This window comes from Talaromyces atroroseus (assembly GCF_001907595.1).
Source record: "Talaromyces atroroseus strain IBT 11181 chromosome Unknown scaffold_3, whole genome shotgun sequence".
Taxonomy (NCBI): Eukaryota; Fungi; Ascomycota; class Eurotiomycetes; order Eurotiales; family Trichocomaceae; genus Talaromyces; species Talaromyces atroroseus.
This window is the reverse complement of record NW_017971435.1, coordinates 2,569,526-2,597,044: the sequence shown is the minus strand read 5'-3', so window position 1 is coordinate 2,597,044 and position 27,519 is coordinate 2,569,526. Positions and strand designations below refer to the sequence as shown.

Below are 27,519 nucleotides of genomic sequence, written 5' to 3'. Positions count from 1 at the left end.
TATGCATATATGCATATAACGTGCCTTTGCCTTTGCCTATGAGAATCTATATCCTGGTTTTGTGTTTTGACTGCCTTTGTTTACATCGGGACAAGGTTTTATTTCTACAGTGCAGCTAGCTATTGGCTACACGATATCGTAGTCAGAAATCCAGGTGTCATATACTTACTGATGATCAGATCGAACAATAAATATCACAAATAATATTCGAAGAGCAATGGATGCCTAAACGATCTTCAATATCTTCAGTCTACATATCGAACAGTTCATAATTTTATGCCCAACCCTGAACAGTCATCAAACAAAAGGCCCACACGTTCCTTCCCGCTGCGGCGCAACTCCAAGCTTCCTCTGCGTCGGTCCCTGATTGAGTGAGCGTACTCTCTTTGCAGGTGCGGCTTCTGCCAGAGACCACACAATCGTGAGCTCCATGATATACGAGCCAGATAGTTCTTCGTCTTTGGAGCTTGCTACCATTCGCAATGGATGCGTGAGCCCCTCTACCCCCTGCCTTTTTCTATACCCGCGGTACTGACTGGCATTCCGACAGCTTCACCCCCAATCTCAGGCGAACGGCTTTCGAAAGACTCGCTTTTCTCGATACCTTGGACTCCCAAGACAAGCCCTCCAAGCTCAGTGTTAGTCGACTCATCAAGGAATGCCGGGCCCCAAGTTCGAAATCGGTTGCTTTTGGAGATGGGTTTGCTCAAGCGCAGTCGAAAGCCCCTATGGTTCGTTTGCTCCAGAAAACTACGGAAGCTTCCTGAACCACTGACCTAATCGCAAACTAGACACTTCGTGAACTTGAAATTATCCTTGCCCTAACCAAGGCCGCGCCGAATGTCACTTGCCACGACCAAGTATTGGGTCTCGCTTCACAATTCTCTGGTTATCTGACAGAGTCATACAATCAGCAGTTTCGAGCTTCTCCTTTCTTGCATGAAATAAAGCCATCGCCGTGGGAGGCCCTCACACACGACTTAACCAAAGCCCTTTTGGACCTAAGTTTGAACGATGCCTCGGTTCGAGACCAGGCCACGACTGCGGTAGTGGCATACTTGGATAACTGTGCCCGTGCGGTGAAGGGAATCATCAAAAACGGAAATAAGCAGAATGGATCTGAAGGTCCCGTTGAACCAGTTGAAATTCTCATCACAGCCCTTTCATTAGCCGGGTTTCTGGAAGGTGCATCACACTCTACTCAACTATGGGTTGCGGCAGAGAAGTCGGCCATTATTGAGCGGTTGCAAACTATACTGTCCGACGACTTCCTTGTGGCTGTGGAGACTGCGGCCTCAAAAATCCGAAACTCGAGTGCAACGGACTTTACTATACGGGACTGGAGGAGATATAATCGAAGATATGCAGCTAAGCGGCGGCCACTCGGTGCCATGTTATTACAGCAGCGATTTTCACGTTTCATCAAGTCCTGTACAGTCACTACGATCCTGAGACGCGCTCCACCAAGTGATGCTGCATTTTTCGAGAAATATGCGGATGAATTGGTGGCGGCCGAGCCCTTTACTGAAAGTGAAGAAGCTGCACTTGTGAAGTATATCGTCGGCATCATAACCGATGGGATTCACCTTCTCGAAGACGGCGCGGATTACCTACAGATTGGTTCACAGTGGCAGCAAGAACTCGCTTTCTCAGTGAAAGCCTCATCCCTGATCGCATTTTTGAATTGCATGAGCGCAAATGAGGAGCTGGCAGATACTGATTTATTGTTATCATGGCTTGAGGATACACTGGCTGATGCAAATCAAATGGCAGCTTTTGATCTGGCAACCACCGCGCTCGAAGCCATTGCGGTCACCGCAAAATTGTTCCCGTCCAATGCCTCTAACCTCAGCCATTTACTTCTGAAGTTCATTATACAGGGTGGTGCAAGTCAGCCAATTCTCTCCGTTGCTGCCAGCTGCCTCGCTAAGGTCCTGAAAATTCTTTCACAAGATTTTGTGATTACGACCTTATACTCACTAGGCAATGTCTTGAGCCCAACAGTAGGAGGCGTCGAGCGACCTGTTCAGCTCCCAGCAGAGACACCCGAGAACAACCCTACCCTGGATGCTTATAATTCAAACACCGAAAGTGTCGTGTCTCTGTCGTATACCAGCGAAGAAGACTCAACGGTTACGCATCGTAATGTCATTCATGCAATTGCCACCATCGCCGTTAGTTGTGAGGATGAAAAAATTGCAGCTTTGGCTCAATCTATGCTCCTTCAGAAAATTGGAAGAATCAGCCTTGTAGCTGATGCCTATATCGTTCAAGAAACCGCTTCCCTGGCATTGGTCAGCAAGCATTCCGAGTTCCAACTCTTGTTGAAATTTTATGCGCGTCTTCATCGAGAGGCTCTACTAAGGGGCCATAATATTATCGCCGACGCGGTCCATAATGCCAGAAATAATCTCTCGATAATTCTTAGGGAAAGTCCATCTCACAGAGGCATATATCTTGTGCATTTGCTAGAAGGGATTATCAGTAAGGGTGATATGACGGATCTCGGACGCGATCGACCAAAGGATATAACACTATCACCCGATGATATTACTCCATTTCTGAAGCCACTTGCTCTCCTTTTAAGTGACAAGAATGGGGGAGAAGTTAAACCCACCGAGACTTATCAATATGATGAAGACACTGCTGCTTTGTTCCGCGACGCCTGGTTTAACATTGCAGTGCATGGCATCTCGGTTCAGTCAGATGTTGGTCGGCGGTACAGGAATGAGCTATCTATTATTGCTGAGAAATCGCCTCCATTGGTACCCGAGAATCGTACTGAAATACTGGAAAGCGATGTTGAGCTCAATATTACCCTGAGACGTGGCATGGGACACCAACGGTTGGCTGAACAGAGAAAGCTCTTAGCCAGCGAACTCCCAGATCATGAGTCCAATATCAAGCGTATCAACTACCAGGAAATCGTGTTCTTGAATGCAAGCCTGTTGATAGAGAGTCTCCGAGCTTCAGCTGGAGACTGCACAAAGATCCTGCTGTACTTCTTGGATCCATCTCTGAGCTCATCTGAGTTGGGCAAATGTATGGAGGCTGTTGCAGACAAAGTTCTTGACATATATCTGTCGAACGCTCTTTCTGGCAAGGGTGAATATTCTGCTAGTCCCCATCTATCAAGACAGCTTGCAGAAATCTTCGTTTATTGTTGTCATCGCATAAACCGTGTCCAGGAAATAGCTCTCAACTGTGCTAGCAAAATCATTAGCCGATCCCCGTCCGTTCTATGTGACCGGAATCCGCTTTTTATTTTATTAGATCTTCTTACTATCATTTGGTCATCGTGCTTGGAAAATGAGTTGGACGAGTACGGCTGGAAGTCCACTCTCACGAAAGGCAATGTCACAGTTGAACTGTCGGATAATCATGAATCCAGGAAACGGACTCTGGGTTTGTTCCATAGTCGCGCCAAAGCCTGGATGATTGTTGCGATCAACCTTGCTCCCCTCGATGTTAAGGGTCTCCTGCAGGTATATCATATCATAGCTGCATCGCTCAAAGACACTCTGATATATACTGACATTGGCATATTAGACATACCTATCCGACTACGACGATGATGGTGCATATGGTCACATCTCGCTAGGGCGTTCATTTGCTCTGGATATGGCATCCCAAGTTCCTCAGAGTGACCAGCGACTGGGTGCGTTCTGTCAGTATTAAGAAGGCGACAATATTGCTAATGAGACACTTTATTTAGGTTACATTGAGAACTACGGAGTCGAAAATGTTAATTGTGCCTCTGATTTGATCGCACAGTATACTAGTCGCCAGGAATATAGATACTCGGAGTTTTCTCAGAACTCTGACCGACGAAAAGAAATTGGCCACCTCAGTAAGTCGCATGAACTACGTTTTTTTTTTTCGGCATTTGCTAACGATTTCTAAGGCACAAATGGCACGATTGACCCATATCTCAACCAGTATATTGACCTGATAGAAAACCTCCTGAAACAGCTCGCTCTTCGTATTTCTACTGGTTATGATCTATCTAGCCACGAGTTGCATGATGCATTACGAAAAGCTGCAGCATTACTTTGCAGGAGTGATGGTGATCTTCCGTCGATTGCTCATTATCTTGTTGATATACCTTTCCAAATATTCAGCAAAGAGTCGATCAAGTTTGGTATATCAATCTGGCTGGGTGTTATCAATGAAAACCCGAAAACGGAAGCAAGGATCTTGACAGAGGTAGCTGCAGCTTGGGAGCAGACTGTTCAGCGTAGGAAAGGATTATTTGACCCTGAATTCAAGTAAGTTTCCGTATTGGTGATACACTTTCCAGTTTACTTACGCACCGCTGTAGCCACCCGGATCCATTCTTTACAACGATCGAGCTGCTTCCTTCGGATAAAACAGCACTGCTCCGACAACAACATCTGGCCCAGGATGTTTTATCTCCTCACTTGCGCATTTTGCAATTTTTTGAAAGCCACTTCAATGCCACACGAATTGCGAGTCCCAATCTGCAAAGGATTTTCTCGCGAATGATCAGCCGGACGCTTGCTGGCTTACAGCACACCAACGGTCATCCTCTTTCTCGAGAAGTTCATTTTCACATTATCTTGCTAGGATTGCGGATAATCCAGCATTCAACGACGCAAAGCCGTGCTTACAAGTGGAAGCTAAAAGATTTGTTGCTGTCAGCCGCTCTCAGCTGGTTCAGACATCCGCCTAGGTTAGTAAAAATCAATCTTTGATCTAGGGCTACACAGCTTCTAACCTTCATCTTCAGGTGGTCATTTGGCGGGAACCGTCTCCAGATGAAAGCCGAAGACAAATTGTTGAAGGATGTTGAAGATGCCCTAAAGCACACCGCAAGCATTTGTTCCTCAGCAGTTGGCTATCGACAATCCTTGCGAAATAAGCAGGAACTTCTACAAATTTTAATTGAGAACGAACGAACGCGTCTCAAAGTATGGCTTTTCCCACTCGAGCAGGAACGGAAACATTATATATCAGGCCTCGGGGCCAAACATCAATCCGAGGTAAGCGGAAATTTTCCCTCCAAGATGTTTTATGAAAATTTAACCACTAACAAATGAACACAGGCTATTGATCAGCTGTTGCGGACCGCTTGGGGCGAAAGTGCAAGTTTGGCGATTCAAATGTGTTCTCGTTTTCCATCACAGAAAATCCACAACGATGTGCGTTGGCTGCTTCTCAATTTCCCGGAGAAGGCAATAGATGTTCCTGAAAGCCTAGAAATGATGTTCGGCTCATCTTTGCCGTCAGATGTTTCTTTCCAGCTGAAGGTATGCTTTTCATGTTCCCTTGTTATTTGAGGTTAAGTTTTTGTGTGTGTGTGTTTTGACTAATGTATCGCAGTATCTCTTATACTGGAGTCCTGTTGCACCTAGCGAAGCATTGACATACTTTTTACCGGCCTACGGGAATCATCCATTCGTGCTTCAATATGCTATGCGAGCTCTAGAAAGCCACTCCATCGACGTCAGGTTCTATTTCGTTCCACAGCTTGTGCAAGCCCTACGATATGATGCCCTAGGCTACGTTGAAAGATACATTTTCGAATCTGCCAAACTGTCACAGTTATTCGCTCACCAAGTGATCTGGAATATGAAAGCGAACGCTTACAAAGACGAAGACTCTGAAATTGTACGTCTTACCCTTAATCTCCCATTGTAGTGTGACCGCAAAAGCAAACTTGCTAATCTGGAGTAGCCTGACTTGATTAAACCCACGTTGGACAAATTTATGGATAAATTGGTGTCCAGCTTCTCGGATGATGAGCGTAACTTTTACGAACGAGAGTTTTCCTTCTTTAACGAGATCACTGGCGTTTCGGGCAAGCTACGACCGTACATCAAGAAGAGCAAATCCGAAAAGAAAGAGAAGATCGAAGAGGAATTGCGTAAGATCAAGGTAGAAGTAGGAGTTTATCTACCTAGCAATCCGGATGGAATCGTCGTCGGAATAGATCGCAAGTCAGGAAAACCATTGCAAAGCCATGCAAAGGCACCATACATGGCCACATTCAGGATTCAGAAGACCAAGGCAATTGAAGGTGCCCCAAAGACGAAAGACCCGCCTGAAAACGAGAAAGAACATAAAGAACATAACCAAGAGACATACGAGGTTTGGCAATCAGCTATTTTCAAGGTCGGAGATGATTGTCGACAGGATGTTCTGGCACTGCAATTAATAGCAGCATTCAGGAATGTATTCAACTCCGTCGGTCTGGATGTGTGGGTATTTCCATACCGAGTCACAGCTACTGCGCCTGGATGTGGTGTAATTGATGTCTTGCCGAACTCAATTTCGCGCGACATGCTTGGTCGTGAAGCAGTCAATGGACTCTACGATTACTTTGTTTCGAAATATGGCGGAGAAGAATCCACTAGATTCCAAGAGGCGCGGACGAACTTTGTGAAGAGTATGGCATCGTACTCCGTCATCTCGTACCTGTTGCAGTTCAAGGATCGACACAATGGCAACATCATGATTGACGACGCGGGCCACATCATTCACATCGATTTTGGATTTTGCTTTGACATTGCACCAGGAGGCGTACGTTTTGAGAGAGCTCCTTTCAAATTAACTTCCGAGATGGTGGCAGTTATGGGAGGCGGGCCGCATCTCACTGGCAGCAATGCCAATGGCATAAGCAACGGTGCTGTCAGTAGCAATGCCGGTGGCAGTGGCAGCACATCTTCATCGATCAACGCTCCTACTCTACGTATACCCGGAACACATTCCCACGACCCAATGAGCACGCAACCATTTCAATGGTTTGAATCACTCGCAGTCAAAGCCTTCCTCGCATCCCGCCCCCACGCCACGAAATTCATTCAAATAGTCACAATGATGATCGACAGTGGCTTACCATGCTTCAAACCGGACACGCTGAAAAATTTCCGCGACCGTTTTGTCCTCGACAAGACCGAACGAGAGGCTGCGGATTATATGCGCGAGTTGACTCGGAAGAGTTATCTCAGTTTCTCGACTAAGGGTTACGATCAGTTCCAGTTGATGACTAACGGTATTCCTTACTAGTGGAGTCATTCGAAGCGGAGGAGGGCATGGAATGCTATTTCAATTATTATTGTTATTGCTGACTTGTTTGTTGGGTCTTTTAGAGTGTGCTGTATGTATATATTTATAATTATGATCATAATCACCTTACCTAGGTATAAACTTCAAGTGGTACAATGAGTACCACTGTAGCTGATTAGTGTAAAAATAAAAACGACTTAAATTGTTTCATGTCAAGATATATCCGCTAGGTATATGGAAAATTGATGTGTCTCTTCGGTTGGGGTTACAAAAGCATGACATCAAGTCAGCTAACCCAGTCCCATTTGAATTTGATTGATAAAGACACAAAAAGAGAGAGAGAAAAGAAGAAAAGGGTGGTTGTGCAATATCATGTTGAGTTTCAATTTGTTGAAAGTTATACAAATTTGGAATACCAAGACAAGAAGAAGAAAGTTGCAAAAGATTTGAAACCATAAAACTCCTAGTTCCTCGGTTATTCGTATTGGAAGCGTTGAAAAAAACACAGAAAGCCGACGCATGTACGAGATCCATGCCCATTTTTTGTAGCTACCAAACAAGATGGTGACGGCCAGTTCTCCAGGTCCCCTTCGGGTGACAATGACTTCATAGGGTGTGAAGTTTGTTCATAAGTCTTCTGCTTTGGGAGCATCAGAAATCCAGAGCTTGCGGCGACTCCCTAGCTAGTCTCACTGCCATATTCGCGGTTCATGGGCGGATAGACAAAACCAAACACACCTTTTAAGAATGCAAGTCGATTTTCATCTAGACGCCAGCATTTTCGATGAACGCGGAACCCGCCACCATCATAGAAACCGGTTGTTGAAGATGAGTAAAGTGTGAAATGACTTTCTCGAGTAACAAATCTGCTACCTCTCTGATATACGATGGCTTATGGGTAATGTATCATCAACGTATGCAAAATCTTCATATGGTTAGATCAAGCATCAAAGTTTGTAGGATATTTAATCCATAAAATCAGCTCGAAGTATCTTCTCCTGGAAGAAATCTGGCTTTTTCTGTCTCGATTCCTTGGGCATTTCCCGGGTTGGCTGCTCCATGATAGCAATGGAAGCAGCACGTTGATGATAGGCTTGCGAGTGATTGATATCATTTTGATTCATCAATGGTTGTGGTTGCGCAGAGGCGGGAAAGGAGCCTCCATGGGAAGGAGCCCGCTCGGCCCTGGTCCTGAGGGCTGCGGACCAGTTGAAACCCTCTCCTAGAGGTCGCCATAACCTGTCAGATCTCTCGTTCTTAAGATTATTTGAGCCTGTACCTGCAGCAGCGGAGGAAGATGAAGACAAAGAAGAAAAAGAAGAAGGGTTGTCTCTGGTGTACGCGGAGCTGGTCGACGATGCAGTGTGATAGCTCGTCGCCAAAGGAGATGATCCAGAAGAGGGATATCTACCATTTGCAGTACCATTTCCTCCTCGAACATCCCGTAGTGCCTGGGCACCAAACGAGACACGTCTCGCAAACGGAGACGTCGGGTTATTTCCAGGGGAATTATCACTGTCATCGATGGCATCCTCAAAGCTCTCTGAGCTTGAGACACTTTCACGACGGCCTGCAATGCTGCCAAACGGCGAGGGCTGTGTTGGGGAGCCAGAGAGGCCTAGCGTAGTGATTGACATCCGTCGTCGGTTTGACTGGGCATTGGATGCGGCAGCCGTGGTGATGGGGTTAGGAAAAGAAGAATTGCCTGTCGCGCTACTCATGTTGGCACTGTTCGGTTTCGAGAAGATGTCACTTAAAGATGGGCGACGTTGGGGTGGCGAGTTTGATGTTGGTGAATGGGTTCGATCAGCAGACATAACGGGAGCAACGGTCCTTGAGTATTCGGAATGAATGCAGTTAAAAAGGAAAGAGAAGGAATATTTAGTCTCGGTACGGAGCAGCACGTGAGCAAGCTTTGATAGGATTCGGCTCGAGAATCATACGATACGACGTTTCAGGCCATTTCGGGGTGACGTCAAGTGACGATCGATCAGAGAGCACCTAACTGCGTTGATAAGAAGGTAAATTAGTAAAGACAAGTCGTCAGGTCGAGCCACAAGAACACACAATAGAGATGAAGCAAGGTGAATATAAACGACGAGCGACAGACTTTGGTTTGGAGAGAGATCAGTAACTCGGTTAGCAGTGCTGGGGGGCGACCTATTGCATGCTCTCTCTCCAAAGGAGCATTTAGCTAGTCTGGGTATGGGGAGAAGTAAGTCTAAGTAGCAAAAGGGAAGGATGGACCACTGGGTGGAGCATTGAGGACTGCGGAGATCGACCAAGTATGAGTCTCGAGAAAGATAGATACATACCATGCGGCTTGCCTCTGTCTTGGATGGTTTTGGTTGTGCTGGTATGGTTGACGCTGGAGCGTGAAGAGAGAAAAGAATAGGGAGAGGAAAAGAGAAAGAGAAGGAGGAGGAGGAAGCTTCCTTCCTGTGGGCATGATTGACCTGTAGGGAAGGCACAAAGGCGGGGGAACAGCAAGGCGGGCCCCGGATGGGGAAGGAAGGAGAGCCAGCCAATGAGCACCGTGGGTGGCATGAGCGCTATTGGGGGCTACCGGAGTCCGTAGCAATTGATCACCGCTAGCTATATGCACATCTCCAAGCTTGCTTGCAACATACCTGGATGCCCTGTTCGGGAGCCTGCATGCATTTGTAACACCACAGCAGCAAGGAGCAAGCATAGTCAGAATGCAGGGCACCAATTATTCAGCACCAACCAAGTCGATAATGAATCTAACTACTTCGAAGTCAGTTGAGAATCAAATTGACATTCTATAAGCAGTTAGCCTCATAGCAAACGCAGCCGGTGGCGCTACATCGTAATGGGTTAGCGACTACCGCAAAAGGAAAATTATGGGGTACCCCGTAGCCGCAATAGGTTAGCCGTGAGCTGCTCGATTGAGATTGAAACCCTGTGTATAGAAATGATACGATTATATTATATATATATATAGCATTGTCTATATATTGATATCCCCTAGGTACATAGCACATAAGTGTTGCACAGGTCAAATAGCAATTTACCGGTTCTCTGCAGTATACCCTGCGGAACGTTACTGTGCGCCCATCAATAAAGTTGGTCGATGACGTTGAATCCATCAAGGACAAATTTTTGGTTTTCGACAGTTGGATAGTGATAGCAGCGAATGGTCATCAGCTGAAGAATAGAGATATATTATGATGATGCGCCAACCCCGCACTGCTAGCCCGGACGGATGTCGCACATCGTTGTTTCCCATGGAATACTAGACCCTTTGCAGCCAGCTTTGGTGTGGTGGGCTGTTCTGGTGATCAATATGGCGCTTGTTTGGGAGTCTATTGGCTGCTGGTGTCTCTCATTCTCGTTGCTACTGTATGCTGTCTCTCGGCGGGATCGGGGCCAGTATCCCATGTATATTATATACATATACATATATATATATATATTTTACTATATAGCCCAACACTCGTTCCCCGAAAGCATGTGACTCGCAAGGGCAAGGTTCATTACATGTGCTTCACATATGCCTGAAAGGCAATTGCTGCCTGAATGAAGCTCCGTCTACTTCCACCCGTGACACGGTCATCGTACATTGCACGTTGGATGAATGGAAGAAAATTTTCCAAAGGTTCTGCAAATACTTTCTTCTATAAAACCAGTACGCTCTATAACTTGCGAAGCAAAAGGGTATCTTTGCATCGAAACCAAAGACATGTACACTCGCCAAGCGATAGACCAAAGACTTCTATCTAGGCACACCCAAAAATTGCGGATTTGGAAATAGGGGGGAAGGGTAAAAAAACAAAAAGAGGGAAAAAAAAAAACGACAAGAAAAATTGATAATAAAGAAATGCTTGCTTGAATTGATAGAACCATGCTTTCGTATACCCTCCGTTTGCCCGTGTATGTGCCCCCCTATTTTTAACCTTCCAGAATCGACAAATAAAAGACAATATAAACGCAAACAAATCATAAAAGCGTGTTACAATATCAACATTCATAAGATCTTACCCGTTTCCCGATGATGCAAGTACAAAGAGACATGCTCTCTGTTTTTGGTGTTTTGCGTTGTAGCAGTAAAGGAAAACGATGTGAAGCACAGCTTCGCTCTTTCCCCGCCGAATTCCTTCTTCCTTCTCGACTTCCGCTCAACGAACGACTCCGCGATGAAAACCTCTTCTCTCATTTTCTAGAAATGATCCAACCCCTTGAAGAATATATCAATAAGGCCGCTGAAAACTGGATATCACGTTGGATGGGACATGAAAGAGCTGAGTCAGCTTCCTCCCTACGCTGGGCTCGATCTCAGTGCCATCGCGAGCAATCTTGACCTCGCGATTGGAATTCCAAGGGTTGCGCAGCCCTCGCGTCCGATAGAAGGGAACTCGCTCGGTCGACATCCATTCGATCCGAAAAGGCTTTCCGAATGTCTGACCCCCAGAATTGGCGTCTTCTCCACCTAACTCCGCGGTGCTTCTTTCGCTCCTAGCAGTATCGTCGTCCACCTCGTCTTCACCGTTTTCCTCGTTTTCCTCGTTTTCGCTATCGTCCTCCTTACTATCACCGTCATCCTCAGACGAATCCGCCTCCCAAAATATGGTCCCCCGTGCCGAGTCATCGATAATCCGTCCCTTTGGAGCCGTTGTCGTCGCCTCAGTAGACATCACATCAAGATCGTCTGCTTCCGCCGAAGGATTCTCTGGTCGTGGAGGAACTTCAAGAGCGAGAGTCTCATCATCGGCGATGGCAGAGGCCATTCGGGCATAGCCAAAATATTCTCCAGATTTATTGGCTGAGAATATCAAGTACACATTGTCCGCAGACTTTTATCCGTGGAATAGGAAGAGAGCACACAATCCGTCAGGCAAGAATGTTCACACAAGATACATATCCAGGGATTTTTCTTACCTCGTACGCTTGATTCAAAGCAGCTTCATTGTGAGTCTGTGTTGCCCAGATACCACTCCTGCGACTTAATTCCAGATCCTCCACTGTGAGGCTCTTGACGATGAAAAACCTCTCGGGAACTCTTGACGGCCGATGAGCGTGGCCTGCATGCGGCTCTTCTACAAGTTTTGTCGCCATATCCTCATCCTCGCTTGGAGCTTGTCCTTCGTCACCCGGCCGAGCTGATGGGGGGTTATTCTGACCCGAACCTGCACCTGCACCTCTACGTGACCGACACACCAATCTCACACCCTGAAAGTTCGAATCATGAAACCTCGCAACTGCTGCCGCACAGGCAGCTTCGGTTTTATAATTCACAAAGGCACAGTTACTCTTCGATATCAAAAACACACTCTCGATGTCGCTCGTTGCATCTCTGGAAAAGTGATCCTTGAGGTCAACGACGTTTGTCGATGGGGGAAGATTTCCTACCCACAAAGCGTGACCGGACTGTTTTGGCTTCCTTGGTGGCCCTCGCGGTGGTGTGTTAGATATGGTTACAAGTGGCAACCGTGCTGATACTGTTTTGAATTGATATATTTGTCAGCCAATACCCGGGAAGATGCGGACAGTGTGTATCTTTGATTTCCTCATGAGCAATTCACATACCTGAGACAACAGACGCCCGAGGCTGTTTCATGGACGACGACCCATCAACAATTGTTTGAGACACATCATAATGTGCTGGGCTTTTCCTCTTCTCTGACTCTTTCGTGTTGGAAGGCTGAAACTGCTGGGATCGGCGATATTCAGCATTCGTAAGATTTGGTTGTCCCTCCATTCGAATATTAACTGTTGCTTGCATTTCTCCATAACTTGGGCCATACGGGTTTTGTGTGAAGTATACGGTATTGAATGCAGATGACTGCGGGGGCATGGCGGCACCAATTTGATGATTATGGGAGCCATGGTATGGCGAGTAGCCTAATTGAAGCTGCGACTGTTGCTGTATGTATGGATTGTGATACGGCGGCGAGTAGGGCGGGTTATACATCGTGCCCCCGGAGGCATTTTGATTGAGATACGGCATCTGATGAACCGGGTATATAATCCCTTGCGGTTGATGTGTATGGATAAATTGCTGGTGTACGTTCTGTTGAGAGAAAGGTCGTGCGGAAGCCTGGTAACAAGGCAATGCAGAAGTCATGTCAGCCATGTTAAGTGCCGTTCGTAACGCTCTATGACTCCCAGGTCCAGGATATCCATGCGGTGCTGATCGACGCTCAGAATGTGGTCGAGTGGCTATATGTGAAGATTCTAGCGGCTGGGTGGGTGGTTTGATGAGCGGCTTTCTCGAATCCGGAGAAGAATGATCTGAACAATTGCGTTAGCGAAGATTGTGTCTATCTTCAAGGTGGGCGTTTCAAGGAATGAACGAACCTGAAGGGCCCTGTCCTGATGGCATGATATCCTCGGTCACCCCATCTTTAGAGGCCTGAGAGTGGTCTGGAGGAACATCGACATCACCCATGGAGATGACGGGCGTGTGAATGGTGCACGAAACGATATATTAATTGTTCTCTTGTCCAGAGGCAGCAAACTGAAGCGCCTCGACTCATTCCCTTGTTAGCCCCTCTACTCAGCTTGATCGAAAAAGTCAAGGATACAGCGCAACGATAGGCCGGCGAATATCAGCTTACCTATTTAAACAACCAAGATAACCCAAATACCAATTGTCGTTATAACGCGTGAATCCGCTTGGAACTTATTCGTCTGCAAGAGATTCTTTGAATGTTAGCGGAGTATATGACACAGAGAAGAGATGGCAACCAAAATTGAAATAATATGCCAAGCTTCCCAAACAATCGGCACTGCCAACAACGTTATACTTTTCAACAGAGAGGGTGAAGAGATACAGGCATTGACAGGGGGAAGCATATATTTCTTGCAACTTTGACTTAAATAGACGGAAAAGGTGAAACCTTTTCCACCTATCCGGAGTCAAGCGTTGAGAACTTCGCAGCTGCTTAAGGGAAATTTTTTCCGCTTCAAAATTATAAAGCGGATGAGATATCCGAGAAGCAGTATGGCGGGTCAGCGGAGCGGGGTGATGAAAGTTGTTTAGATGAACAAGCTGCAGTGTGGAAGACTCGTGGGCTTCAAGTAGCAAGTGCTTGATTTCAGACCAATCTTTCTCCGAGGTGCGATAATCCAAGATGCAACAGTGAAGTACCTGGCGCTTTCAGACAAGGCGGCAATAGGAGAACGCTCAGACGGGAAGTGTGCATAACAGACGAGGGTTGAGAGGGTTTATCAAGATGTTTGCGAATGTTTGGCCCAATCATATGTGGGAAAGCAGAGCAGTATTATTACAAGGGGAAAGGGGTAAAAAACATGATTCTTGAAGCACAAATTGGGCAGCCACGGGAGTCAGCCACCTTACCTGCCGGTTCACGAAGGAGTTCTGGCCAGTCCTTTTTTAGCCACGCCGTCCGAATGGCGCTGGGCCTTGTGTGTGCTTCTGAACTTGCGGATGTTTAAATCAGGTCCGAGTTCTGACGTGCTAGCGCTCTGATCGTCTCGCTTATATAGATGAGATGAGCTCCTATTAAATCTCTTTTTATTTACCTTGTTCGCCTTCCGTTCGAACCTGAGATAAGGTAATGGAATGGAACAAGTGGAGGGAAATGGAAAAAAGACCTTGCCAAATGCTTACCTTTTTTGCCGCTTCTAAGGTACACGAAAGATATGCATAGCTTTGCACGAATTGTGGAGGCGAGGGACACACTTGTCGTGCTCGAACAAGCCGTTTCCTATTTTCAGAGCATGAGGCTTAGCCTTTTTATCACCGACAACAGACTAAGTGGAGAAGAGGTCTGTAACAAGCGCGACCCAGCAATAAGATAGACCCGCAAGTGTCCTACTGTGTTTCTTTTCAAATACCGGAGTAATAAGATCTTGATGTGCTGTGAGATCGGCACTAAGCAAAGGAAAGTCACCTACCAGGATTGTTTTGGATGATGGTAGGGCTGAGTTTTGTTTGCTTCTATCTGATAATATACCAGATATTCCGGAATTGAACCTAGAGAGAACAACTATCTCTATTTATTGTTAGCTGAATAAAACAAAGCATATGTCATTCTACTCGATGGTTTTTGCATCACGTGCAAGGATTGATTGCCTGGTGGAGAGAGCGCGTGGTCTCTTGATCCATCATCGTCTTTCACACAGATGGAATTGTACTAATACTGTGGCACGTTAAGGCTTTGGGGCTGGACCTGGATACTGCCGGATGTGCTTTGCCAGAGAAGGGGGAGTTGAGATCCACCGGGATACCCATGCTCACTTACCATGCGTTGAACGGAGTTGAAGTGGTGGCGGTGGCTATCGTTGTTTTCATAAAGCAGCTAAGTTATAGATGATTAGCGTGTACGACAAGCTAGCCACTCACTCCTATGAGTTGGAGGATGATCGCTTAATATATCCGGGGGACTTCGAATGAATATGGGCGCCACAGACTAGATCAACTTGGTAAGGAGTGGGTGGCTAGTGGAGACGGAGATATATATACCGTCTGGGATAAGAGTAGGTATGTCGTTGGCTTCTTCTAGAATCATCTAAAAGGGAAACCCATCGAATGAAGTTTCCTCATAATATCGCAGTGAGAGGATGATACATTTTCAGAGAAAAGCCGAAATGAGGACGCAGATATGGCTGGCTTTGAAAACGAAAGGAAAAGGAAAGGGGAAAGGGAAAAAATAAAAAAAAACGAAAATGAAAAAAGGCGTGAACCTTTTGGACGAGGGTTATGTCGAAGAATTGGAGAAGATTCTACAAACCCGTTAAAAACGAAAGAAGTACGTAGTAATTGGAGTATGCCACCACGAACTACAAATAGAAAGGCACAGTTACAAGAGAATACGGGGAAAAGACCAAATGACCTCCGATACCCGCAGACGGGCTGTTTTCGAAATCCAATTACCTTGGGGGTCTCTTTTCAGCACAAATTCTCGATTACCATTGAATGTTGATGGTGGATTAGTTACTCAGTACCTGACAGCTTACTGGGTCTCTCGTACCAGATCTGCCGAGCTATGCTGGCTGCGTTAACGGGTGGGTAATGTTGCACGCCCGCAATCAATCCTACGCTCTGTGTCTCCGTCTCTCCAACCCTCTGTAGGAATAAAATCAATAAACAAAAGCTAGAATATACGGTACAATCAACATAATTATGTTATAATTCCTACTCTGATTTATTGTAATGATTCTACACAGAAAACCCGTGTGTTGGTATGCCGCAAAAAGTCGTATGGAACCCGAGTGAAACGGATGGTATTTTAATTACGCAAGTGGCTACCTAGTTGCGTACGCCTCAAAAGGTTCTAACAATGGGGTTGGAGAGCATCAGTACCCAACTCTTGAAGCCATTGCCATCTCTGTAACTCCATGTGCCGATCTTGCGTGGCTTCTTCCCTCCTTCCCCCCTTCTCTATTTTCTGTACGGAGATTTCCTGGACCGGACGTGATGCGATTCTTCAAGGCGCTTCTCACTAGTCAATGTACGCCGTCTTATATACGGGTGTATTTTTTCAATGCTCATTTCACATTTTTTTGCCACCTCGAATGGACACAGAGGCCCAACCTGAAACAAGGTAGCCAACTAGTCAAAGCCACCGCCAAACCACTACCCCAATCGAGCAAGTATCCTAATTATTATGACAGTCACGACATGGTGTGCTAAGTATAGCGCACGTATGTTATCATAATTCATAATTTACACGTCGGCTGACTCTGCCATGCGATGTGATTGGCGGGGACTGCTTCTAGTACGAAGAACATTGTACATGTACATACACGCAGCGTACGCAAACGCACAACTGGTCGCTTATCCCAAACAGAGATTCCCGCCAATCAAAATGGGCTTGACCAGGGTGGCAAAAAGGAGCTGTCAGCATCCACGAGTCAACGCAGATGTGTTCCAAGCGAGTCGAGCCGAATCCAACGGGTAAACGGGAAAGGGGGGAAGCTATATCAACGGGTATGTACATTACCACTAGGCCGGAAAGCTTGGATCATCTTGCTTCTAGCTCGTTCTAGTACCCGCCGTGGATCTCGCTAGGACAAAAGTGGACTTTCTGACGGGCCAAAAACCCCACCGGCCTCGGTAAATCCTGTCGCTAACAGATTGGTTATGGTCCCATTGGTCGGATCCCTCCAAATCGAGAGAAAGTGAACAGGACAGTGATGTCTGTGGCGGCTGGTCGCATATGAAGCCCACCATGTGCTTCCCCATACTGCATACGCCATATTACAGATACTCTGTCAGTCTGAACATGCGTACGTACTCTGTCAGTACGGAAATGACTAAATCTTACCGAGCAGAATCATTCATTGTCTTGAAGAGTAAATCGCCCTTCTGGACATAGTTTCAATACCCACTTTCCATTTCAGGTGGATAAAACCATTGTGTAAGTGGATCGTGGACTAACATGCGGAAAATTTATCCTACCAAAAATTACGGAGCCGTACGTCGACTCCCACCGGTATGAGATACCAGCCAATCGTTTCATACACGCTTTCCCGCTTCTGGCATGATCTGTATCAGACAGTTCATCACATTGATCACATTGTTAGTCACTGCTATATCTTATATTAAGCCACATTAATGCACATAATCATGGCAGTGGTCAAATGTACACCCTCTAAGCCGATCAAGTGTCACCTTGATGCAACAACGGGGCGATCATATAACAATACGAACCGCTGGTGCCGCTGTCATTGGCGCATTGATCTCAAACTTTGGTGCCTGAGTAATGGGATGACCATCAGACTCGTCAAAACTGTCCCCGTGGTGGACATGGATCTGCATACGTATGTATATACTATGTACTATATATATATAGTGTGGCAAAAAAGCACCTGCAGCCTCTTTCGCTATGTTGTCCATTTAAAGTACAACCGGGGACCCATCTCTCCACTCTCAGATTTTCTTCCTTTTAGATTTCTCTGCTTTAGTGATTCGACTCACACGACCTCGACAAGAGTTTCCTTTTCGCATTGACCTTTTACCGGGTGATGTATACTTTGCGTGCTCATCTCTGACCGAATGCATTCGGTCCCCTCTCCAGTTATTATGATCTGATCACCTGTGCAGGTGCAAAGATCTCTCGCCACCGATATCCTCTGCCGATTATAGACAACAACAATTTCTTTCCCTTCTTCTTTTGATGCATTTGTGGCTCAGCCAAAAATTGATTATCTTCCGAGGCTGTGCTTACCTGCGGATAGTCCGATCTGTCTGAAAAGAGAGTGATAACCTACCTTATCTGTATTCAAAGATGCGGATCGTTGATATCAGGCAATGTGGGAACAGACAAAAATGGTAAATATTGCAGTCCTTATTTCTTTTAAAGCATTGCTTTTACCACATCAGCTGCATGTATGGATAAATATACGTAACATTCCGTCTACCTAGAAAATCATTACGCGTGCAGATGCTTAGCTGAGCTTTAAAAAAAGAAAAACTAACTCAACGTGTGACCCCGTCAGCTAACCTAACAAACAAAAAAGAGAAGATCAAACGACGTTGAATTAGAGGTTAACAAATAGCCTATTACAACGAGTTGACCCAATAACAAACCACAACCAAGAAGCACCCTTCTTTGTATACTCCCGAGACCCGCAACGGAGGCGAGGGGAGAGCGAAAAGGCCGCAGCGATCAACAAATAGGAAGGCCGGATTGTCCGTAATATTAGCCCAATAGCGGAACTATAGGATTATTAATCAATCCTAGCACCGTATAAACGCCACATTGACGTACGAGGCGCTAATAAGTGGAACCAGTCCGTCTTTTCCCCCCGGGGGCTTACGGGCGAACCCCACTCAGGTAAAATGATTAAGTTTGATACCAAAAGCTTCATATAGACGAGTCATTGCACGCATAATAATTACATGTGTGGCTTAACGGGTTGGCTGACCTGGTGCGCCCCCAAAACCAATCAATTTAAATGTATTCCTATCTCTTCTCTCTCTCTCTTTTCTTTTTTTTTTCTGTACTCCGTAATTATTATGTATTCCAGAAGACTCTCCGATCTTGCTTCTGTTTTCTTCTGCCGTTGGACGAATGGAAATCTCGGCAGTTCGCTCGGTCCCTATGATTGACCCCTCACCCGGACTGAAATTGGACAGTGGACACACAAGTATTCGTGGCGCAAAATGTGGCTTTCATCATGGGTATCCAGTAAATGCATAATCATTTCATAATCTGCTTGCATGACTATTGCGAATAAAGTGGGTTCAACTGAATGGGTAGGTGTACAGTTCTAAATGGTATAGATAAGGCAGAGAAATCTTAAATTCTGCCACTGCCACCTGAATACCAATATAAATAATTATACAATGTATACGTGGACTCCGTGGAGCAGCAAAGAACGCGAGGCTCCTTCCTATACATCCCATGCATAACATGAAAGGAAGAGAAGGAAAAATCGCACTGCGTAGTGCCCAACCACTAAGCCATCCAGCCAACTCACCTTTTCAATTGATCTGTGGATGTGATGGTGGCTTAATCGATTATGAAATGTTATGCTATGCTGTGCTCGTGTAAGACTGCCCTGTCTCTAGCTTGAAGGGTCTATGCACAGCCAACTCTATGCAATCGTATCATACCACTGGGGGAGCTCGGATACGTACACGTGTATTTTATCTAGATAGCTAATACGACGATAACGAAATGGAAGGAATTTTTTGCCACTGGCGACTGATTTTTCGCTTCTCTAGACTCGAGCATGGGTTATATGTGTGTAGTACAGCACTGAATGGCCAATCTGTGTACCAATCGAGGTATGCAACCTGATAGAAGACTACAATGGATGAATGATGAATTAATAGATCAATACATTATGGTACTAAGACCAAAGAGTATGGAGTTGGACTTAACTATTTAACAGGAGAAAAGTAACATGAAAGGAAAACGGGGAGAAAATAAAAACTATAAAGAATTATTTACCATCTTTCATTTCGAAAGAAGAAAGAGGGGAAGAGGAATTCATCACGCGCACAAAAAGGGACGGTCGTTTCATACATAGGCATGTGGATGGAAGGGAGAGAAAAAAAAAAAAAAGAAAAAAAAAAACAAAAAACAAAAAAAGAAAACAAAAAAAGAAAGGGCAAAACAAAGGTATCATGCATTACATAACGTGAGTTCGTTTCAAGTGACTCTTTCTCCCCCGTTTTTCCATATGGACTCAAGGCAATTACTTATTGTCAACTCCTAGAGATGCAACTTTGCCTGCAAACCTCGCGCCAGCACTGCCCCTTTTCTGTAATTTCTCTCGCTCCCTACTGTCCAACGGAGCGAGTGCATGAGCTGCGGAATGCGTTTCTGACCCGGAACCACCGCGTATAAGAGGAAGTGAAGTGAGTGTATCGGAAATTGACTTTCCACCAGGAGTGTTGGAGGTGGTAGAGGTGGCAGCAGTTGACGTTGATGATGGGAAGGAACTGGATAGGACCGCGGTGCGTTGGTGAATGTATAGTTGTGCCGCTGGAGATAGAATTATGGGTGCTGGTTGTTGTGGAATTTCGGCGCCGTTCTGCACAAGAAGCTCGGCAATTGGGAAAGGAATCGCTTTTGGAGGTGCTTGTTTGGCGGAGAATCCTGCTGAGGTAGACCCCGGAGTAGCTGGATCCGCGGCAGCGAGGGCTAGAAAGACGGCGTGCGTGTTTCGTGATCGATCCGTGACATTGACACTGGCTCGCAATGCTATCCCATAAAGAACCCCTTGGATATCGTTTTTCTTGATCGATGCCAATAACGTCTCGTTTGGCGTCGTGTAATGTGACCGCCCTGCAGTTAATGGCTGCACAAACGCGTGCTCGCTGTACTTAGCAGTAATGAATTTCAATCGCTGTTCACGGGATGATTGCGGTTGTGGCTTTTGAGATGGATCCAGGGTCGCTTCCCAGACCATATTACTGACTCGATTTCCAATCTGCAGCAGTATCTCTACGATGTCATTTGAAAACGAATTGACGTCTAATGTCAACGATCGAATCTTCGAAATATGAGTTCCCAAGGAACGGTGAATGCCGCTACATTCAATGCATAAAACAATTCCGAGATTGATCGAAACCCATTCAACCTTGAGTGTAGACTCGCAGTCGGCGCACCACCTGTTCCCTTGGTCGGCATCCCGTATTGTTTGCAGTAGTTTGGCCGGATTTTCCTCGTAGCTATGACTTTCACCGCGCATGTAGCTTGGCCGTGCGCCTACAGTAGTCCGTCGGTTGACACTGTTCACGTTTGTTGATGAGGCTGAAGGTGTAGAATGCTGTCCAGAATAAGAAGAACTTTTACCAGTCAGAATCGACCCAATGTCACGCCGAAGGGAACCGCTCTCGCTATGTGTTGGTGGCGGCGGCATGGACGGCGGCGGACTGCGGCCTTCCACCGCACTCTGCAAAGCATTGTTGATGGCCGTGATCCAATTACTCATGTCTTCTTCTGAAGTCGCCTGGTAGATCCGCTTGTAATGGGGAGTAATGACCTCAAAACAGAAACGCCTTTCCGCATTTCTAGCTTCCCGAACAGAGGCCATGCGGAGATCTATGGGTTCTATGTGTAGATCCAATCGTTGCTTCCAGTTGCTATATTCAGAAAGTTTGCCTTGATCTAGCACGATCCAAAACCTGTGTGGAGTACGCAGTGATTAGTAAATGACCAAAAGGCATGATCAGACTTTTATGACTTACTTGTGCCATGCTTGTTTGTTGATACCTTTGGGATCAATATGCGAGCCCGGCCGTGACAGAGCCCAAAGCAAGCCCTCCTTTCTTTGGGGACCTGCTAATTTATCAGAACCAGTTACCATCAAGCTCTCTCGTTCTTCAAGATCGCGAATTCCTTTGAAGCGATTCGTTCCACTAGTTGAACTTGCATTGGACAGGGAGCTCGTCAAGTTGGTTGAACCAGGGGCTTGATTTGTTTGCGAGGAGATCGATGAGGTATTGCTATGCACGCTTCTAAGCTGTGAGCCTGTGCTGTCTGCCCTATTGAGTTCTGATTCGGAGTTGTGCCCCTGATTCGAAGCACCAATCGCCGCTGGTGTATTCACATTTTCTGGCTCCACATAGGTTTTGGTGCTTTTCTCCAGGGCCCTGCGTTTCTCTTCTCTCTCGGTACGTTGGAATTGAAATTCTTTATCAGCCTGGTCTACTTCCCGTACCAGAGCCTCAAATTGCGGAAGCATGTTCTCCACCTTTCTTGCGGTAGACAAGAAGTTCTTCGCTTGTGTCTCTGCATATTTTGTGAGATGAGAGAGAACTTCTTGTTCCTTTCGGCCACCGTGAAGATCTTGCATAAAAGACGAGTAGTCAAATCGCTTCAACTCAAAATTCCGCCGTTTTGATTGGTACTTAGAATCGCTCTCAGCACGCTTTTTTTCTTTAAGAGAGTCCTGACGTTGTCCTAAATACCGACCAACGTAGGCATAATAGTCCCTGCTCTCCTCATCAAAGTCCTTTTTCTTAGACTCCGCCTGTTTGATATCATTTTGATACAGCCTAGACAACGGCTCAATGACCAGTTTCTGAAGCTGAAGCGTGTTAACCTGCTCATAGACAAGAATCTCTCGTGCAATATTTTCAAAATAATGCTCCATGGCTGGCTGGATTGCGTTGGCATTGGATGTTGAAGCATCGTCTAGGGCTGAAATAAATGCATTCACGGCATCATTACATGCAATTTGAGCTACATTAGCCGCCTCTGCTTTCTTGAGAACCTTCTTGATTTTCGTACGCATGTTGCCTGTTTTCTGCTCAAGGGCCTTTATCGTAGCACGAAAGAGGGGGCCATCTTCTACGGCGCTCATATCATCGCCTGGACGCGAAGGCAGGTCGACTTTAATTGGAACCGGGATGCCAACTGCCGGAGTTGTGGTCGCTACATTTGGATTCGCACTCGGAATCACTGTTTCCCCGGGACTCACTGGGCGCCCTGGCACTCCAAAGGGCCCTTCTGTATCGCTTAAATGTGATAGGAAAGATTGAGACGACGGGATGCGGTTGCGGGCAGGAACGCCGAGATCCAAAGTCGGTGGCGAAGCTAACAGCGGGCTGGAGCCAGGCCGCGATGTATTCTGAACCCAAAATGTGAGGTTTGCCAGTGTGTTCAGGCGGTTGGTTCTCTGGTCATAGTCGAGAAAGCTGCAACTGTTGCGCCAGCCACCACCTTTATCTTCAACTGCCTTGGGTGGCTTCCACTTCCAAGTCCAGTCAAACTGAACCGAGGGGCTTCCGTTCGTCGTATAATCGCCCACAAGCTGCACATTCGAGTTGTTCTGCAGGTTGGGGTTCGCGTGGAATTCCCTCGTGATGAGATTGTCCAGCTCTTTGATATTGGACGCATGCGCAAAGGTCAGGCCGGTAAGAGAGGTGTCTGTCGTCTCAGGCAAAGATGTCGCTACTCCGTTCACAGTGGAGTTGACGACATGGCCCGATTGTGTTTGTCGCACGATAAAGGTAAACTTGAAATACAGCTCATCGTCGTTGGTTAATCGAAGGAGGAAGGAAGGGCTCGCGGTGGACTGAGGAGGGTCGGGATCCTAGGAGGCATCAAGAACAACTCATGTTAGTCTTGACTCCTTTTCCTTTTTCCTTTTAAACTAAGGACTTGACTTACCTGGACATATTCAATAGGGCTGTCATCACCCACATCACGAGTGGCTATGTAGCGTGCTGCTGGCAAGGCATTTGGTGAGAGTTGCAGTAGAACCCGATTTTGTGAGTTGACCACAGTTATGCTCGCAATCCCAACTAGATAGATAGCAAACAGGGTGGGTTAATATAAAGAATGAAAGACACCAAGGAGCCAAGCAACAGAACAACAAGCAGCTCACATTTATTCTGGTCTTTAAAGAACAGGGAGCCTGAATCATCAATCCTGCTTGCAACAGTCCCCATTTTTGCTAGACTGCTAATCGCAGATTCCCTCGCTTGAATGGCAGGTGATTGAATTAAGCATGGAGCATTCAGATATCGAGCGCAGGTTGTAGGGGCTGTTGTTGTTGTTGTTGTTGTTGTTGTTGTCAAGAGAGCGGCGCGCACACTTCCAGTGTGATCTAGAAATTAGAGGCTGGGCTCATTTCAAGACTGTGCTGTTTGCGATAAAAGAGCAAAGAAGGGCGGTAGCTGGAGAAAGCACAAAATACTGTGGCAAGATAGCTTGTGGTGGTGTTTATTGTGTGGTAGGTGGTTTCAATAAAAAAAAGAAGTCAAGCCGTTGCTGTTGTTGTTGTTGTCTCATAGACAGCACAACACATGACGGAAGGGTGTCTGCTTGCGATGACTGACCCAGACTGAAAGGGGATTTACAAAGAGTTGCTGTGCAGGACAGAGTGAAAGTGAGTGCGAGGTTATTGGTGGTGGTGAGGAGGTTCCTCCGGCAAGCAAGTATAGCAGCGTGGCTGGAGATTGCTAAGAGCAAGTGGGGGGACTGGCTCCATACTCCATTTAGCCAAGTTGCCGCCAGATCTCCCTCTCCCCCCTCCTCTCTCTCTCTCTCTCTCTCTCTCTCTCAGTCAGACTCTCTTCTCTCTGAGTCAAATGGCTGCTGTTTCAGTTGCCTGCATCAGAGGAATATACTATATTCAGCTGCCTATTCTAGTGCGTCTACTCTGGTCTCATTTCGCCCACCGCGTCTGCATCCTTACGACTCGGGATCAGACGACAGCTCGCTCACTAGTAGATCTCTTTGCTTAGTGCGTTTCACCCAGGACAGGCAATCCAACGAATTCGCCCGGACGACTGGCTCTTATCAAATCGAAAAGCCACAGGACAAAAGAAAGTGGAAATCGCATGCTATTCGTAATTGCTTACATGGCTTCGTCACTCGTTGATCGGACATCAGAGTCATGACTTCGTATCAAGCAAAATGAGTACAGAAATAACCACACAAAAAGCGGGGTATACATATGCAGGAAGAAAAACAGATTCGAATATTAGAAAAGAAACTCGCTCGCTTCATGCAGTCGGATTATGCCTCAGTTGAGAGGATGTTATTCGGCGCGTCTCCCTGCGATGCGCCGTTTTGAACGGGCTTTTCATTTGATATCTCACTGCTGTGACCTTCACCAGTTCCGTCTGTTGCTCCAATCCACTTCTGCAGTTTGCCTTTGACGTCCTTGATATCGTGAAGGTTCTCCGACAGCCCGTGGGACGTGTGCTGCTGCTGCTGCTGCTCTTTAGCGCCATTAAGCTCTCCAGCACGCTCAAGCAGCTCTTCTTCATCGGAGCTAGACAGCGATGACTCTGAAGTATTAGAGGCCTGCTGCGTGTAAAAGACCTGGCCTCGAGTACGCTGTCTTTCGGCTCTCCGGCGATCTTTCAGGCGTTTCATCCGCTCCTCATCTTTCTGGCAGTCAAGCGTTGTGATGTGGAGACCCGGGAAGTTGGCAGACAAGAATTCGCGAAGTAGCGGGAGTTTGGCAGCGTTTGGCCGATACGTGCCACTATCGTTGTCGATGATCAGTTCGTAGGCAGAACAGTCGTTGTTGTTTTCATCTTGACATGCAATCTGCTCGAGGATTTCCGGCTCTGCTTCTCGACCCACATCGTGACTCGGGCGGCTGTCCAGTGTCGACATAGATAGTCGCTGTCGATGCTGTCTTTTCCTGGGACGTACGAAGAATTCGCCCGAAAATGCAATATAAATCGACACATCGCTATGCATAGTATGTTTACTCAACAGATCGATGCCGAACTCTTTCCCGGTCTCTGTAAAACGAAGCTGGCTGTCGAGTGTAATGACGTATGTGAAAATACGGCCACCTCGACCATGGTCAACAAAATCCAAAAAGAGCTCGGTTAGCTCGGTACACGGAGCAGAGAAATTCCCGTTGATGGTACTGCGGTCGTAGTTGTAGATCCGCGCATGCTGATGATGTAAAGCACGATTGAGAATACGCCCTCGCAAGGTATGCGAAGTGAACATGCCTGCCACAAATGGTCGAAACTCCACATATCGGTGATATAAGTCATCGGGAACTGGGCCCCTGAGCTGGATTTCGATTGCTTGGAAGCTAAGAAAACATTTAGTCCTAAATCCCGGAGCTCATCTCTTGTCAGAGATCAAAGAGCACTTACTTGTAATGGCTCATTTTTCCACTTGCGTTTCTCCCATCTCCCCCTGAATCAGACGTCTTCAAAAGCCTCCCAATCAATGGCGAGAAATGCTTGAACCAATACACCGGACCCAACGTATATATGGGGAGGCCATTCTCAGCAGGCGTCCGTCCCAAACACTCAACACTGATATAAATCTCGGCGTCCAATTCCCGTGAAAAGCCAGAGCAGGTAGCCACAACAGTCCTAACCACATACGCCCGTTTGCTCCCGGCGCGCTTCTTCAGACGATAAGAGCTCTCCTTGATCCCTAGCCAATTCCCGCTTATGTGATCAACCACGACATGCGCGTTTCCCAGCCGGTCATCATGATCCGCCGGATCCTCGTCAAAGACGCGGCATTTGAGATGAAATCCTGATTCGGGCACGTTTGCGACTATCCATTCCGCATCCCATTCCGGATTGACGTTCTTCCTCACCGTTGGCGTGCGGAAAGTGATATTGGAGTCCTGCTTGTGTCGTTTAGGCAGGTTGGTCTTCAACTCAGCGAGGACGTAGGGATCGGACGAGAACGTGCTGAAGTCGGCGATGGGCAGATTGCGGGCTCGATGAAATGTGAATTTCAGCGTGTAGCCGGGAGGCACCCGCGCGAACGGAGTATCGTCGAAACCGCCCGGCGGCGCACTTGCCTCCGCAGCAACGGTAGGCCTGTCGTGCTCTTCGCCGTGTTGTCTGTGGTGTTTCAATTCCCGCGCTTTTTCATGTGCCTTCTCCGCCTTGTCCACGAATTTTGGGCCATAGATCTCGGTCATGTGCAGCCGTTGCACCTCTAGAGTGATGTCGGCGCCCATTATTAATATGGTTACTCGTATATAAACCCTGCTTCAAGCAGGTATCTGGCGGTAGCAAGCCAGAAGCAGCGATAAGGCAAGTATAAAGGCTGGCGGGACTCGGCTTCTGCGACACGAGGAGATCTGGCGGTTAATATTCATATCAATAGTTAACTACTTCATACAAGACCTCCAAGAACAGGCCAAGCCTTGGCAGCATGACGATACCGAAGAACATGAGAACAGAAGAAAACAGACTGGATGCAAGAGAAAACACAAGTTTTACTCCAAACAGAACGTCGTCCTGATCTAATTTTAACTGGCAGCGCAAGTGACGTAGCGCCCTGCCGATTGGCCAATCAAGACCTGCCGATCTGTTAAGGTGCGACGATCTGTGGCCGAGTAGAAAGTAGTTTGATTATTCAATGCTCCTACTACCAAGGATAATGTCTCTTGGGCCTTGGCCGGTGACACGATTGTGTGACTGGCTGACGTGTGCATTTTGAGCGAGTAAAAGCATGAGACAAATTAACTAATCAAACTGACATTCTGACGAATAAGACTCTGTGCCTAAAATAGAACGCCGCCTCACCCGCTCCGCCTCAAGGTGCTGCTACTACAATCTGTGGCCGTGCTAGTACTATCTCCCAGGCTGCCGCA

The 27,519-nt window shown here is 46.7% G+C and overlaps 5 protein-coding genes across 5 annotated transcripts; 1 reads left to right on the top strand and 4 right to left on the bottom strand.

Moving 5' to 3' along the window:
* Positions 1 to 482: 482 nt before the first annotated feature.
* On the top strand, positions 483 to 7,029 carry UA08_03926 (hypothetical protein; the record flags this gene model as incomplete). The annotated part of the gene is made up of 11 exons (XM_020266280.1): positions 483 to 490; positions 551 to 731; positions 792 to 3,485; positions 3,550 to 3,658; positions 3,716 to 3,850; positions 3,905 to 4,268; positions 4,322 to 4,693; positions 4,751 to 5,003; positions 5,067 to 5,270; positions 5,344 to 5,631; positions 5,698 to 7,029. 11 exons carry the CDS (start codon positions 483 to 485, stop codon positions 7,027 to 7,029), a joined length of 5,940 nt encoding a protein of 1,979 aa, XP_020121382.1.
* Positions 7,030 to 7,994: 965 nt separating this feature from the next.
* On the bottom strand, positions 7,995 to 8,846 carry UA08_03925 (hypothetical protein; the record flags this gene model as incomplete). Its single annotated transcript, XM_020266279.1, has 1 exon — positions 7,995 to 8,846. One exon carries the CDS (start codon positions 8,844 to 8,846, stop codon positions 7,995 to 7,997), a length of 852 nt encoding a protein of 283 aa, XP_020121383.1.
* A 2,394-nt stretch (positions 8,847 to 11,240) lies between these two features.
* Positions 11,241 to 13,438, bottom strand: UA08_03924 (hypothetical protein; the record flags this gene model as incomplete). Its single annotated transcript, XM_020266278.1, has 4 exons — positions 11,241 to 11,843; positions 11,929 to 12,488; positions 12,577 to 13,281; positions 13,348 to 13,438. 4 exons carry the CDS (start codon positions 13,436 to 13,438, stop codon positions 11,241 to 11,243), a joined length of 1,959 nt encoding a protein of 652 aa, XP_020121380.1.
* A 6,725-nt stretch (positions 13,439 to 20,163) lies between these two features.
* On the bottom strand, positions 20,164 to 23,869 carry UA08_03923 (hypothetical protein; the record flags this gene model as incomplete). Its single annotated transcript, XM_020266277.1, has 4 exons — positions 20,164 to 21,598; positions 21,662 to 23,511; positions 23,589 to 23,722; positions 23,806 to 23,869. 4 exons carry the CDS (start codon positions 23,867 to 23,869, stop codon positions 20,164 to 20,166), a joined length of 3,483 nt encoding a protein of 1,160 aa, XP_020121381.1.
* A 1,072-nt stretch (positions 23,870 to 24,941) lies between these two features.
* UA08_03922 (hypothetical protein) lies at positions 24,942 to 26,880 on the bottom strand (the record flags this gene model as incomplete). Its single annotated transcript, XM_020266275.1, has 2 exons — positions 24,942 to 25,986; positions 26,051 to 26,880. The coding sequence occupies 2 exons, from the start codon at positions 26,878 to 26,880 to the stop codon at positions 24,942 to 24,944; spliced, it is 1,875 nt and encodes a 624-aa protein (XP_020121106.1).
* Positions 26,881 to 27,519: the final 639 nt, after the last annotated feature.